The sequence below is a fragment of the Protomyctophum parallelum genome (genome assembly GCF_964188405.1).
Source record: "Protomyctophum parallelum genome assembly, chromosome: 15".
Lineage (NCBI taxonomy): Eukaryota > Metazoa > Chordata > Actinopteri > Myctophiformes > Myctophidae > Protomyctophum > Protomyctophum parallelum.
In genome coordinates, this window is record NC_139710.1 from 47752303 (window position 1) to 47767100 (window position 14798).

The 14798-nt window shown below is 43.2% G+C and overlaps 1 protein-coding gene across 1 annotated transcript in view; it reads right to left on the minus strand.

Annotated features, from left to right (window-relative positions):
• The window catches only part of LOC310872628 (rapamycin-insensitive companion of mTOR-like), a 46844-nt gene extending 33514 nt beyond the window's left edge, over window positions 1–13330 (minus strand). The window contains exons 1-7 of the mRNA XM_083784665.1: window positions 13277–13330; window positions 12891–12938; window positions 9617–9714; window positions 4858–4922; window positions 3848–3979; window positions 3036–3099; window positions 794–920 (exon numbers count right to left, since the gene is read on the minus strand). Of these exons, the coding sequence (XP_083640791.1) occupies window positions 794–920; window positions 3036–3099; window positions 3848–3979; window positions 4858–4922; window positions 9617–9714; window positions 12891–12938; window positions 13277–13325 (583 nt within the window). The 5' untranslated portion in view covers window positions 13326–13330. The remainder of the gene's footprint in view (window positions 1–793; window positions 921–3035; window positions 3100–3847; window positions 3980–4857; window positions 4923–9616; window positions 9715–12890; window positions 12939–13276) is intronic.
• Window positions 13331–14798: the final 1468 nt, after the last annotated feature.

Sequence of the window (14798 nt, forward strand, 5' to 3'; positions counted from 1 at the left end):
CTATGACAAAGTGCATTTCATGTCAGTCAGTCAGTCCGTCACACCACCTGCATTTCATGTCAGTCATTCCGTCACCCCTCGTGACACGCTCCATATATGTCCGTCTCCACATATGAAGATCACCACATTGACCTCATCAAACCCTGGATAGCCATACATGGAGAAGACTGGATCATCACCTAGATCTGCATATATGGAGCCAGCCCTAAAAGACTACCAGTCTTACTGGTTATCGATAGTTCGAACTATAGTTTGAATTCTTTGTCTGACGATGTTGTCGAATTGCAAATGCAACATCCCTGACCCCGACTATTATTTTGTGTAAAGACGGGAGACAACAATAAATTGTGAACAGAACCAGTATCTTTTACAAGTGGCGCGATACGAGCTTGTAGGTCTGCTATTTTTTGAAAAATCGAAGAACGACTGACATTTTTAGAATCTGATCTCAGGTCAGAATGGGTTAATCAGACCAGTGTATGTCCAGTGGAAACCTCGTATGAATCTGATCTCAGGTCAGAATGGGTTAAACAGGACGTCATGGGCCGCTATGCTCGATAACTGGCTTGATAAGTCCAAAGCTTATTGATACCGGGTACTCAATAAGCTTGTTATTTTTCGGGTGTCGGTTTTTTAGCTCCATCCCAGTCGTTACCTGTGGCGTTTCTTTATCTGCATCTTGTGTCTTCTTTCAATGCACCGCAGCGAGGCCAATGACTAATTTCCACAGCGTGTCACAATAAAGCTTCCCTTTCATCCACGACCTCGGTTGGACAGACCCACTCATACTCACCTAGCTCACAGACGATGGCTATGGCAGCGCGTACCATGCGGTCTCTCTCCTGCAAGCCGTCGGTTCCCACAGCAATGAGGGAGTTGGCGATGGATGTGGGGAACAGCATTGCATTGACTGTAATGATCTATGGAGAGAGGCGACATGAGGAAACCAATGTAGGTGAATCGTCAAACAGGACGTCATTTTCAATGCAATTCAACTGCATTATAACGTTCACAGGCAAAAGTGTCGTCAATATCATTAAAATATGAAGTGATGAAATGGGAGGAAACATCATTTTAGCTTATATATTTTTATGGAACGTACAGTAACTGTATGTATCACTGCCTGCGGTCATTTGCTGAAACCAGAGCCTGGCTGCCTTTTTTGCGTGAATGTGCGTGTGAGAGATTGAAGAAAGTTTACAGTAAACTACAGAAGAAGGAGCTATAAATATCCCAGCCCGTGGACGCGTACACACACACTGTCACCAACGCAGTGCTCTGGTGGTGGATGTGTACACACACACTGTCACCAACGCAGTGCTCTGGTGGTGGACGTGCACACACACACTGTCACCAATGCAGTGCTCTGGTGGTGGACGTGTACACACACACTGTCACCAACGCAGTGCTCTGGTGGTGGACGTGTACACACACACTGTCACCAATGCAGTGCTCTGGTGGTGGACGCGTACACACACACTGTCACCAACGCAGTGCTCTGGTGGTGGACGTGTACATACTACACACACACTGTCACCAATGCAGTGCTCTGGTGGTGGACGCGTACACACACACTGTCACCAACGCAGTGCTCTGGTGGTGGACGCGTACACACACACTGTCACCAACGCAGTGCTCTGGTGGTGGACGTGTACATACTACACACACACTGTCACCAATGCAGTGCTCTGGTGGTGGACGTGTACATACTACACACACACTGTCACCAATGCAGTGCTCTGGTGGTGGACGCGTACACACACACTGTCACCAACGCAGTGCTCTGGTGGTGGACGTGTACACACACACTGTCACCAATGCAGTGCTCTGGTGGTGGACGCGTACACACACACTGTCACCAATGCAGTGCTCTGGTGGTGGACGCGTACACACACACTGTCACCAACGCAGTGCTCTGGTGGTGGACGTGTACACTGTACACACACACTGTCACCAACGCAGTGCTCTGGTGGTGGACGCGTACACACACACTGTCACCAACGCAGTGCTCTGGTGGTGGACGCGTACACACACACTGTCACCAACGCAGTGCTCTGGTGGTGGACGCGTACACACACACTGTCACCAACGCAGTGCTCTGGTGGTGGACGCGTACACACACACTGTCACCAACGCAGTGATCTGGTGGTGGACGCGTACACACACACCGTCACCAACGCAGTGCTCTGGTGGTGGACGCGTACACACACACTGTCACCAACGCAAGAGGCAGAAACGTTCTATCGTATTTTCAGCTGTGGGTGCGGCTTCAGTTCAGGTGGATCACCTGATTGGCTGCTTCCCTGATTGGGCCAACCCAAACTGTCGGCTTCACGGAATGGCGGAGCGTCACGTCAGGTTTGTGCCGCTAAGCCAATATAAGTCACTGATTGGCTAACATTTGTGCCAGATACTGTAGTAGTATAAATGGACCGACTTGCATCGTTTGCGATGCATGGACTCAAGTAGGCCAGCACCCAAAGGGTCCTAGTAGTAGTAATAATAATAATTGTATTAGTAGAAAATAATGAAGTGTCAAAATAAGAATAGAATGGGATATCTTGCTTAATATTGAGAAAATAGTAATGTAGAGTTTACTGTGGTGAAAAATATGGGGGAGATCACCAATGAGTTTAAGGGACATAAAATCTCCTGGGAATGTGCCAAGAATGGTGTCAAGCTCCTCTAGAAGAGCTTTGACAGCATGTTATATGACTGCGGCAGTGCTCTGTGGCTGCTGCATGTTGAGTGCTCCAGTGCAACAGTGAACACACCTGTGATTAATTGGGCTGATCGACTGGTGTTCTTTAGAAGGCCGTCAGTAAGCCGTCTATCTCTTGCAATGCCACATTGATGGAAAAACGGATTTGATGTAAAGGACTTGGACTCTAGTACTAAACACTAGAGTGCTAAAGAAAACGTGCGGAACAATGCTGTCATGAGCATTTTCTCTTCTCTTCAAGACAACGTTAAATACACTGCATGGTTTCTCTAGACATTCGATCCGATCTTACTCTGAACCTTAGTCAACGTACCTTTCTGACCAGCCTCAGAGCCTGGGTCCTCTCTCCCTCGTTGCTTTGTTGGATGTCGATGCACCTGAATAACAAAGACAGCAATCATCAGCCATCAACAATTTTGTGCAGTCGTTGTTTTAATATTGCTGTCAAATGACAGCACGTTAAACAGACTCAAGTGAGGCACAAGCACAATCACAACTAAACAACGCCATTGACAAACAGAGGAACAGAATCATTTTCATTTGAATTGTGAAAGGTTTTCCAAAAATAAGGACTAAAGCTGGGAGACACAGTTTAAAATGTTTTAATGGTTTGATACTTTTAGACCAAGAGTTTATGCTGCTTGCACAGGAACAGAGTGCACTTCATGACAGTGGAAAAGAAAGTACAAACACAGTAAGGTTTGAATCGATTCAAAAGTCAAAAAGCAGTGCTGCTTGATCTCGCCAATTTATCCTAAAAACAGCTGCTTTGATCTTATTGACAGCAAATGGCAGCAGACTAATGCGCTGTTCGACATCAAAGTATAACCTTCTGTTGGCGACAGCTCACCTTGACCCGTTCATTATATTGATAGATTCTCGTTATAAGGCTGTTAAACACAGACGTACGTGTTCACACAGATCCACTCCATAATACACAAATATCTAAATTCATATCATAATCACTCGTATTTCAGGTCTGTCTATAATTATGTGTAATCCGAGAAGACCCGCACTACTATGTGTGACCACGTGTGCATGTGCGATGCGCTGCAATCACGGAACGGGTTTGGGACCATTTCTTTGGACCCATGAAGAGCTCTAGGTCAGAGAGTGGTTGCTCACCTGGCGATCAAGTAGTCCACCCGTAGTCTGAGGACTTTCTGCAGAACGCAGGAGTCTCTGATGATGTACCGCAGTGCCCGCAGGCCCGCCGCACGCACCTCCTTGGCCTCATTCAGAAGAGCTAGCCGCAGGCTAGGAGGAACACAAAGCACACAATCTGATCAGCCCTTTGACATTTACCTCACACTTATAAAGATCTGCCATCAGCCCATCTATTAGATGTTAACCCATTAAGACCTGAGGCCGATTCTACAAAATGCTTTCTAAAGCAGTAGTTCTCAAACATTTGTTCGTTTGGGGACCACCTATTCTTGCGTAGCCAGACAACTATTAAACAATCTCCGAATGCTATACCTCCCGAAAGAGTAATCTGTTTGTCATTTACTTACTTATCTTTACATTTTATTTCCATTTCTGTTAAGCAGCAAGCTATATATATGCTTAGATGCTTTCGATTTACATAGGGTAAATGTATGCGTCTGCATGTATGAGTTCATGATCAGAGCTTCCGTGCTCCAGACTGTATGACGGAAGCATTTGAAAACTGCGAGAGGCAACAGTCTTGCCATGCGAGACTAGGGACCCCCCAGAAGACAAAATTATTCACAATCTTTCACACTTTCCAAGAGTTTTCAAAAATGTCTAAAAAGCTTGCAGCGGGCCTGAAGTGACGTGTCGTGAGCTTGTATATCTATTTTGAGAACCGCTGTTCTGAACCAATGTTCTACAAACATCCTACGTTTGCTGAAACACATGTTGCTATACATTAACCCATTAAAAACGGCCTAATGCCTTTAATGTCTTAAATCCTAAACATCCACTGGCTAAATGTTTTACTTGGCTGCTCACAGGTGTGTCGCACAACAAAAACTGCAGATCTACAAGCTCACAATGTGTCGCGGCTTTTCCGAACAATAAAACTGAAGCCATTATGGAAAAATGAAGCACTATCCAATATGATTACATGCATGTCACATATTACGGTCTGTTGTAGACACCACAAGCCTTACCAAATTATGATTTCTTCGTACGTAAACCCAAACTTCTCCTCATGGTGGCCAACGCTGCATAGCAGCTGTGATACAAAGAGAGACAGGGGGCAGGCAGGAAGATCAATATAACAACACACTTTAGCAGTGCAGAAACATAGCTTTCAGACAACATAAATCCCAGCTCAAACAACTCTGAGAGAGGGATTATTTTCTTCCAGTCATTATGGTGGTGACGAGGCTCTGCGTTCACGGCAAGTTTGGTCATGTGAAACATTAAGAAAGACTATCCCTTAGCAGAAAAACTTTACATTCTCAGTGGGCTATTATTGCTACTTAGTTACAACATAAAAAATGGTGCACTTCAACAGTTAGCTCTAGGGCTGAAATAAATTCTTATGCCCTCTACAGTAAATGGCAGAGGGGAGAGGGAGGGAGTGTTGGGATGGGTGGACAGACAGACAGAGGTTGGGGGGGGGGGGGGATAGGAGTGATGTCAGGGCCCAGGCAGGCAAGAGGGTATGTGACACTCTCTAGGGGTATTAGGTCACCCACTCTGTCCTGGAATCCTTATAAGGAGACACTGTCCCGGTGTTCTCCAACACACATATACACGCATGCACACACACACTCGGCTGTAAACAAGAGAATCAGATGTACGAATGACAGACGCACTTAACTTCAGCCTGTTCCAGTTCCCCCCCCCCAAAAAAAAACACTCTGGCTAGACGGACGCAGATTATCGGTCAAAAGGCATCATTTGCGACCAGCAGTCCGAAGCGGTTCGAGGCAGTCAGTCACTCACTTGGAGTCTGAATCACAGCATGGGTTGGCGGCCGGCAGGCGTTATTATCGATCCCAACGCAGTTCTAGGAAAGCCCCACTGTGATTGACAGTTATCGTTTTTGCAACTATGCCTAAACCACAGTAAAACTATGCCTAAACCTAACCCTAATCCTAACCTCAGTAAAACTATACCTAAACCTAACCTTAACGCTAAACCTTACCTCAGTAAAACTATGCTTGCCCAGGAGCCAACCAGACACATGTTAAGGCGGGTCTAACCTAGAACGTTGGTGCGATTCATAATCACGTGGCCGGGCAGCAGTGCGTTAACACTGCAGACAGAGCCAGGCCGGTCATCTGTATATTTATTACATTTCTAAATTGAATAGATCGGAAAGTGACTGAAAGTGAGGTGACAGGTTTCCTCTCATGCTCACCGTTATGTTTCATGGTGTATGTTGAATCAGTGTGGGCCAGATATGTGCACATGTCTGACATTGAATTTAACAAGATTCACTTGATTGTTTCAAGAAAGCACCAAGCAAGCGAGGTAGTCATTAGTGTTGCTGTAGCCAAAATCAATCTCACAGGCTTAGGGCAGTCTTGTACATGGTAGGCCTCATTTATGCCTCATTTATGCTCTGTCACACGTGTTGTGGCACTCAGACAAACAGCTGATCTACAAGCTCAACAGGAGCAACCACGTCAAACAACAACAAGGTATGAATCGGGCTTAATATGCCCATAAAAACCACCGCTGGCTAGCAGAGACTTGGACAGACTTCCTGTCTTTTGACGTCTTGAACAGACTGGTAGGATGCATAGACTGTAAAAAATATGGACAAAGCGTTCCCCGGGTCTAACATGAACGTAAAATGAAGCCTGTAATAATATGCTAATTCCTGATGTAAGTCGCCATCTTTGGTACCAGCTGGCCATTGGCTGGCTCCGTTTTGTATACCAGCTGGTCATTGGCTGCCCAGACAACGAGGCGGGACTTCCCCCCTTCTTCTCCGTTGGTTTTTATTTTGACTCGAGTGGGTGGGGAATCCCGATCATAGACTGTAACGGTAGCCACGCCCCTCAGAACATACGCGACTTTATGGTCATTTTTTTAATTAATGGGACCATAATTTTCCAAAAAGAATATTATGACATTAGAAATGAGACTTTAAACTAGTGACTGGAAGAAGAAAGTATTCATGACCATGTTTATTAAGGTAATACAGTCTAGGTGAAGTTGGGCCAAAATACATGGGCCTCTATGGAGCTATGGGGCTTTTTGGGTCCAGTCCAGCGCCACAACAGGCCATTATATGAACTACCGATTTCAAATGAGGCTTCACGAAATATCTGGCTGACTGCCCCCCTGGTAGGATGTCACCACAAAAACAATAACAGTACAATTTTCCAATGGCTCCCAAAAGACAGAGAAAACACTTGACAGTACTGTACAAGAAGATGTTTCTGTAAATTAGGGCTGCAACTATAGATCACCTACTAATGATTATTCTATCGATTATTTTTCCAATTCATCAAAACATCAAGATACAAGTTTTTGTTTTTATTTTTGTTTTTTACCCACTTATCCCTGTTATACTACATCACGCAACAGTGTCATGCCATTCTATCTTTTGAATAGGTTTGTATTTAATGACATGCCCAAAATAGGGATCTATTATTAATCTATTATTTTGATGGGCTACACAATATTTCTTACCATTATCAACAACTAATGAAAAGCACAGATGCATGCTCATTGCTAAACGGTACAGATGTAGACTTATATATAACAAACTGACCAAAAAATAGACTCTATATGCTAGTTCGTATCCAGGGACGACAGCTCACGACTGTCAGGAATATCATCTTGACAACCATCCAATAACAGACAATAATATTCAGTGTTGGCGTCCATCTGGGCTATAGGACTGTGGTCATGACTACAGATCCCAAAGACCTGGTTCTCAAACACTGGTTCACGGACCAATTTTGATGGGTCACGACTCCGTTGATAGTTGTGTGCGTGTATAAATTCCATTAAAAACAAACAAATCAAAGAAATTCGATGATTGAACATTTAATCTCTCCATTGGATCTCGACCTGAAAGGTTTGGGAACCACTGCCGTAGGCCCGTAGACTATGGGAAAAATATGAATAGCCAGAATTGGCTTCCTCACTCCCTGCATGTGCAAGTGTCAATGCCCATGTGCAACATTTCAGATTGATTTGTCAACCAACTGAGGAGAAAATAGGACAGACCGACAGAATTGTGTTCATTAATTAGTAGACCGCAAGATATTGCTCTCGGGCAGAAATACTTCCACAGTATGTAAACTTTGTGTTTTCTCAAATGAATGCCCTTACTTCGTCATACAAGACTTATCGCAAAAGTGGCAAAAAATAACCAATCTACATGCGTGATGATTATGAATTTTGAAAGTGAAAGTGGTTACCGGTATGTCTTTCAGCTTGTGACTAAAATAACTCTGACTGGATCCATTGGAACACCGGTTAAAAGTAACAATTTTTGACATCGGTTTCCAACCGACAGCAACGGCGCTAAATAAAACGTATGGGTTTCCAAGGCTACAGCAAATGCTAACTAACTACTGTACATAGTGACTACGGTTCAAAAGAGCAACAATAACCAGAAATTGGAAATCTCTGGTTTCAAAGTCAACAGTGCTGGCGTTGACGCACCATTAGGTAAATAAAATAAACGGTAAAGGCTGCATTTATATATCGCTTTCATCCAAAGTGCTCCACATAGATTGCGCATTACATTCACCCATTCACACACACATTCATAAACCGATGGCGGAGGAAACCAAACCACGCAAAGGACAAACCTGCACATCTGGACCAATTAGGGGTCCAGAGTCTTGCTCAAGGACACTTAAGACACAAATTCTGGGAGAGCCCAGGATGGAACTGGGAACCTCACGAATCCGTCCGCTCTACCCCTGAGCCAGTGCCGCCCCTGGTTACAGTTGCTTTCCCACACATTTCAGCCCGTGACCCATATAACAGAGATGAGATGTTTGCCTGTGACCAAAACTACTGAAAATAGCAGATCGGGTATTTTCACTACTATTTGTTTTCTAATTTATGGAATTTCTTTGATTTTTCTTTGATTTCTTCTTCATGAAATTACTGGAAAGAAATCTTTTAAGTTGGTTTTTAATTCATGAAAATCTTAGCTTTTTGGGCAATGTTTTTTGTGAAAATGTTTGGAAATTATAATTAAAGACAAAATGTAGTAAACAAAAAACTCATAAAAGACCCCTACAAATGTGTCCGTGACCCACAAATGGGTCCTGACCCACAGTTTGGGAAACGCAGTGCCTTAGAGCTCCCGTTGCACTCTACTCGCTGTCAGCATCACAATGACAGGCACAGTTACAACACCCAGGAGGAGAGGACCAAGGAGAGGTCACTCAGTGGCTATGCTAGCGGTACAGTCAGAGAGGAAAGGGAACACAGGCAACGAGTCAATCTCTGCAGATCACTTAACAGCGAGTCACTCTCCCTACGCAGTGAGCTATGCCACTGCAACCACATCCTTAGCGCAGTGGTTCCCAAACTTTTTAGCCCGTGAACCAAAAGAGAAATTTGAATGTCTCCCTCAAACTAGTGAAAAAAATAGCAAAATAGCACATTTTCACTACCACTTAAACATTTTTCAAATTTCTGGATCTTTTTTTATATTTTTCTTTTCTATCTTCACGAAATTACTGGAAAACAAATCATTGGATTGGTTTTTAATTCATGAAAAATGTTGCTTTTTTTGTTTTTTAAAATGTTTTGAAATAATAAAAAACTAAAAATAAAGGGGCCCATAAAAATGTGTCCTTGACCCACAAATGGATCCCGAGCCACTGTTTGGGAACCAGCGGCTTAGCGTTCTCCCTCTCCTCTCGTTCTTCTGCAGTGATCCAAGGCAAAACAAAATGGAGCGACACACGGTGACATAATTTGACAGCACTATACCTTTATGAAGTTGTTCAGGTGGCCCAGTTTTCGCATGTTACTGACTCCATGAGGCTTGGCCACATTTTGAAGTATTTCACGGAAGTTGTCAGAAGGTTCTACAGAAGGAGAGAGAGAAAACAAAAACACATTGTAACCAAGACAAGGATTTAGGTAGTATTTCCATAATATGAGTCATCCACTGAACCGTAATTGATATGTTGCAGGAAGTAAAGCCCGAGTTATGCTTGGTTTCGCAAACTAGAAAACCGACAATCTATAAGCTCTCAACACGTCACACTCCCAACTTGTTGTGAGCTTGTAGATCTGCTATTCCCGTGCGCAACACAGTGTGCCAGGTAAGTCAGGAATAAGATGCTTTTGGTGTACAGACTGACTGTGTACAGTGTAGACAAGCTGAGAACCGACACATTGAATGAAGGAATATGGGATTGGTTCCCAAAATGTTGTTTGAATGAAGGGAGAGGTGGATGTTACACTTCAAATGTTTCTTTTTGTCTCCACCAGGCCGAAGGCATGGGGGGAGAGTATGTTTTGCACTCCGTCCGTCCGTCCGTCCGTCCGTCCGTCCGTGTGTGTGTGTGTGTGTGTGTGTCCGTGAGCAGCTAATCTCGGCCACCGTTAACCCGGTCGATGCCAAATTTTGCACACACACTCCCTGGATGCCAACGATGAACCTCTGCCCCAAACTTTCCAGAACGGCCTGTTATAGCGCCACCAGGAGGCCGCTTTGTGCAAAACAAGTTTTTGCACAGCACACCTACAGATTTTGTCCAAACATCACGCAAATTGGTACACAGTCTCTCTAGAGCCATTCAACGAAACCGGTCTTTCAGATTTCTCAGACTCCATCCTGATTGGTTAAGATTGGCTTCCAAAGTTCACAGGAGTGCTCAGTTTCAAACAGATGTCCTACATTCCTATCCTGGTGGAGACCTGTGCCCAGAAGGGCACTTTTTCTAGTTAAGAATGAGTTCCCAAAACAGTGAGAAGATGATTAGATCTAGTATATATTTCACCTGATACATTAGATAGCTCACGTGGTGAATACAGAGATTAAGAGTGTAACTATGTTCATGTAAATACTGTATGAAAAGGAATACATACTAGAACACTATTTTGTAATGAACAAATTGTTTACCAAATATTGCATGTAAGGACACCTTGGCATCACAGATTGAAATTTGATTATTTGCTTGGTTGTTGACTAAAAGGCATCAATGTTTATTTAAAAAAATAGAACAATAAATGGTGCATTTATATTTTATCCACAGCGCTTTACATAGATTGTGCATTACATTCACCCATTCACAGTTTCACACACACATTCATACACCAATGGTGGAGGAAACCATGCAAGGCACCAACCTGCACATCGGGAGCAATTAGGGGTTCAGAGTCTTGCTCAAGGACACCTCGACACTAACTCTGGTGGAGCCCGGGATCGAAATGGGAACCTTGTGATTCCCATCTGGCCACTCTACCCGTGAGCCACTGCCGCCCCTTGTGTCATGCTACTCTCACTACTATACAGCAAGTGAATTTGAGAAAACCCTGCACTTGGGAATGGAGGAATGACAGAACATGCATGGACTTCGCCTACATGCGTTTAGAAAGGAGACCTGGCAACCCTAAAATCACCCATACTACATAGTGCATATCCAATTTAAATAGAAAAGCCAGCGTGGGGATTTTCTTCATATTTTGAGTGGACTTTTCTCATGCCAAGGCAGGACTGAAGAGTTCAATCCAGGCTTGTGCAAATAAAACATTCACATAGTCATGCCATGTGTACATACATCATTAGCTTATATGCACGCATATGATGATGCTGAAGGTTTGAGACTGTGTGTACAGTATATGACTGTAAAACGGTCCTACAGGTTGTAAATGTGACACCTGGCACTCACAAAATGACAATACAAGATTGCTCAAACAACATCCTGTCATATTTTCAGCAACAGCAAACAAATAGGCTATACCTACTATTTGATTGATTCATTGGTTTGATTGAATACTTTATTAACAGATTGCATGGACAAGCACAAGGATAAGTACAGTACAACACACACAGCGGGTCTCCTAAAAGGATCAAACCAAGAAAACCTTCTTTCGGCTTGTTTCCATTGGTGTCATATGTACTCAATGAATCTATGTAAACAGATCGCCTATGATGATGCTGAAGATGTGACATTGACCTACAAGGTTCTTAATGTAACAACTAACTATAGTCCAAAATCCAAGATAAATTTTAAAAAATTGATCATTGCATTGGAGATGCTGTGTGTAATTGTTTATGTCCATCCATTCCACTCGCAAGCTCACCGCCTCCAAAAAAACCTTTCATTGATTCAGCCAACAATGAACAACAACAATAACCACAACCGCGCGGCCGCCGCCGCCGCCGCAGTATAACGCAGGTTGTGCTGCTAAATAACATCATCAGGCTGAGGCTTGTGTGTGAAATGTGTGATCTGTCCCATTCACACCAATCAAAACAACATGGCTGGCTGGTTATAGCTGAGCTCTGCTGTGGCAGCTATAGCTAACGCTGCTGCTGCTAACCCAAGCTATAGCCCCAGTTTAGCTAGCTTGCCCTAGCTCGCTGTTATTATATGGCTGTTGTTACATTGTTGTAAGTAATAACCTGCGGACAACAACAACAACAACAGCACCGGCAGCCAGACTGCCAAGGAGGAATCAATGATCCTCCGACACACACTGTCCAAGACAACAACGATTAACGTATTAGCGGAGGCTATTAAGGGCTTTTCCACGTATGTCATTATACACACACACACACACACACACACACACACACACACACACACACACACAGTACAGTACAGTAGCATACAGGGGGCTCATTCACTGCTTTGCAGCCAGAAATGAATGATACTCATCCATTTTTGGACAATAATCTTTCTCACTGTTGCTGTTATGTGAAAGAAAAGCAGGGGACTGCAGGTTTATGTTATGTGTTTAAATATATATATAAATATATATGTATTATATATATATAAAAGACATTTTAATATTACTTTCGACTGAGTAAACTGTTTTCTCACGCATGCATGCATGCACGCGTTGGGACAGTTTACACTCAAAGTTAGAAATAACGTCATTTTTGTTAACGAAGGGGGGCGTCTCGTGCGACCAACAGGGAAGGGGAAAGAGGGGGGAGTCTTTATTTTTATTATAATAGCTTGTTGTTTGATTATAACGTTATTATAATGACTCTATCTATAGTGCTGCTGCTGCTGCTGCTTCTTACCTCTGGTCAGATCGAGCGGTACGTTCTCTTCCCCGCTGTCATTCCGACCTGTCACACACACACACACACACACACACACACACACACACACACACACACACACACACACACACACACAAATAAAACACACAGACACACAGGTTAAGAGGGGGAGAGACACAGACAGACAACGGTTATTAAGAGAGAGAGAGAGAGCAAAGAGAGGGGGTAAAAAAAGCAACGGCCGCCGGCCGAGGCCGTCCGTCGCTCGAGCGGCACGACTACGTATTAAAAATCTTAATTTGCCCCACACACAATATCCAACAAGATGCCAGGCGACGGTGTCTTAATAAAAAAGCTCCCCCATTGCTTTCATTCTTGCTCTATGTTTATTTTATTTTTTTTACCTCGCATCCGAAGACTTCGGATAGGACGGCCGCGGAAGCTGGCCGCCATGTTTGTCCAGGAACATAATACAACACACACAACACCGGAAACTTCGTGACTTCTCGCGAGAGCGATCGAAGACGATGATGATGTTGATGATGATGATGCTTTTACAGTATATGTGATGTGATGGTGATGGAGCCTGGCTTGGAGCCTCCAGGGCTTGGGGCCACCAAGCCAGCCCATAGGTTGGAGGCCTGAAGCTGAGAAAACCGGGCCCGGTTTAATGAAATACACACACACACACACACACACACACACACACACTGAAAAAAACATCTGATTTGACAACAATGCTCATTGCTCAATGTGGAGCAGTGATTATTAGTTATTTTCAAGGACCACAACTTGACAGGCATCATGATTCATGGAAGGCCATGGACATTTTAGGTAAGTACAGTAGAGATAACAGTGAAATTCCGAAATAGCCTTTCTTGTACATTCTTTTGTATAAGAATGTACACAAGGACCCCTGGGCCAGTGGGCCTCCCCACCCAGACGGACCCCACATTAAGAACCACTGATGTCGAGTAAGCCATCTACTTCTCAATACAGATGCATCATCATTACATTGATGGAAAAAATAAACAAAATCATCGAAAATCAACGATATGAAATCTTTATTGCCATTGGCTACATTTGCAGGAAACATCAATCAGGAAATCAAAAGCACGGCCAAATGTAGGCCTATTCATCATTAATAATGCAGTATATTTATACAGGCTGTCTACTGGTGAATCATGGCATTGTCTTGGTTCCATTTTTAAAAGTCAGTTTGGTTTAGATGAGTTTAGTTTGCAAGATGTTTAGCCAATTTCCAATGATAAAACAGAGTGCAAACCTATAGAAACGGAATGCACGCACACACGCACACACACACACACACACACACACACACACACACACACACACACACACACACACACAGGTATTGACACAGAGCACAACAAAGTGTTAAAGAAAATAAGCAATATTTGGGAGTGAAAAATTAAAATAAATTATAAAATGATGACAATAATCATACATATAACCTTCTTTTTCCACTAAGTTATATTTAAACTAAAGCTGCGCACCCACTAACTTAACCAATGGCAGTTTCCAGAGGACGCGCACCAGCTTTTCTTTCTTAACCATATAATAATAATAAATAATAAAACTTTATTTATTTGTATAGCACCTTTCATGACATGAAATGCAGCTCAAAGTGCTTTACAGAACAATGGAGAATAAAAGAAAAGCAAGGCAACGACATTAAAAAATAAGCAGCAAATAATGCAGTACAGTGAGGACATGAAAAATAAAAAATAAAAGATCAATTAAAGGCAATGATATAACCTCTTGTTGTTGTTTCAGCCATCAGTTATCATAGATGCATTCTACCATATAACCTCTTCTTGTTTCAGCCATCAGTTATCATAGATGAATTCTACCATATAACCTCTTCTTGTTGTTTCAGCCATCAGTTATCATAGACGCATTCTA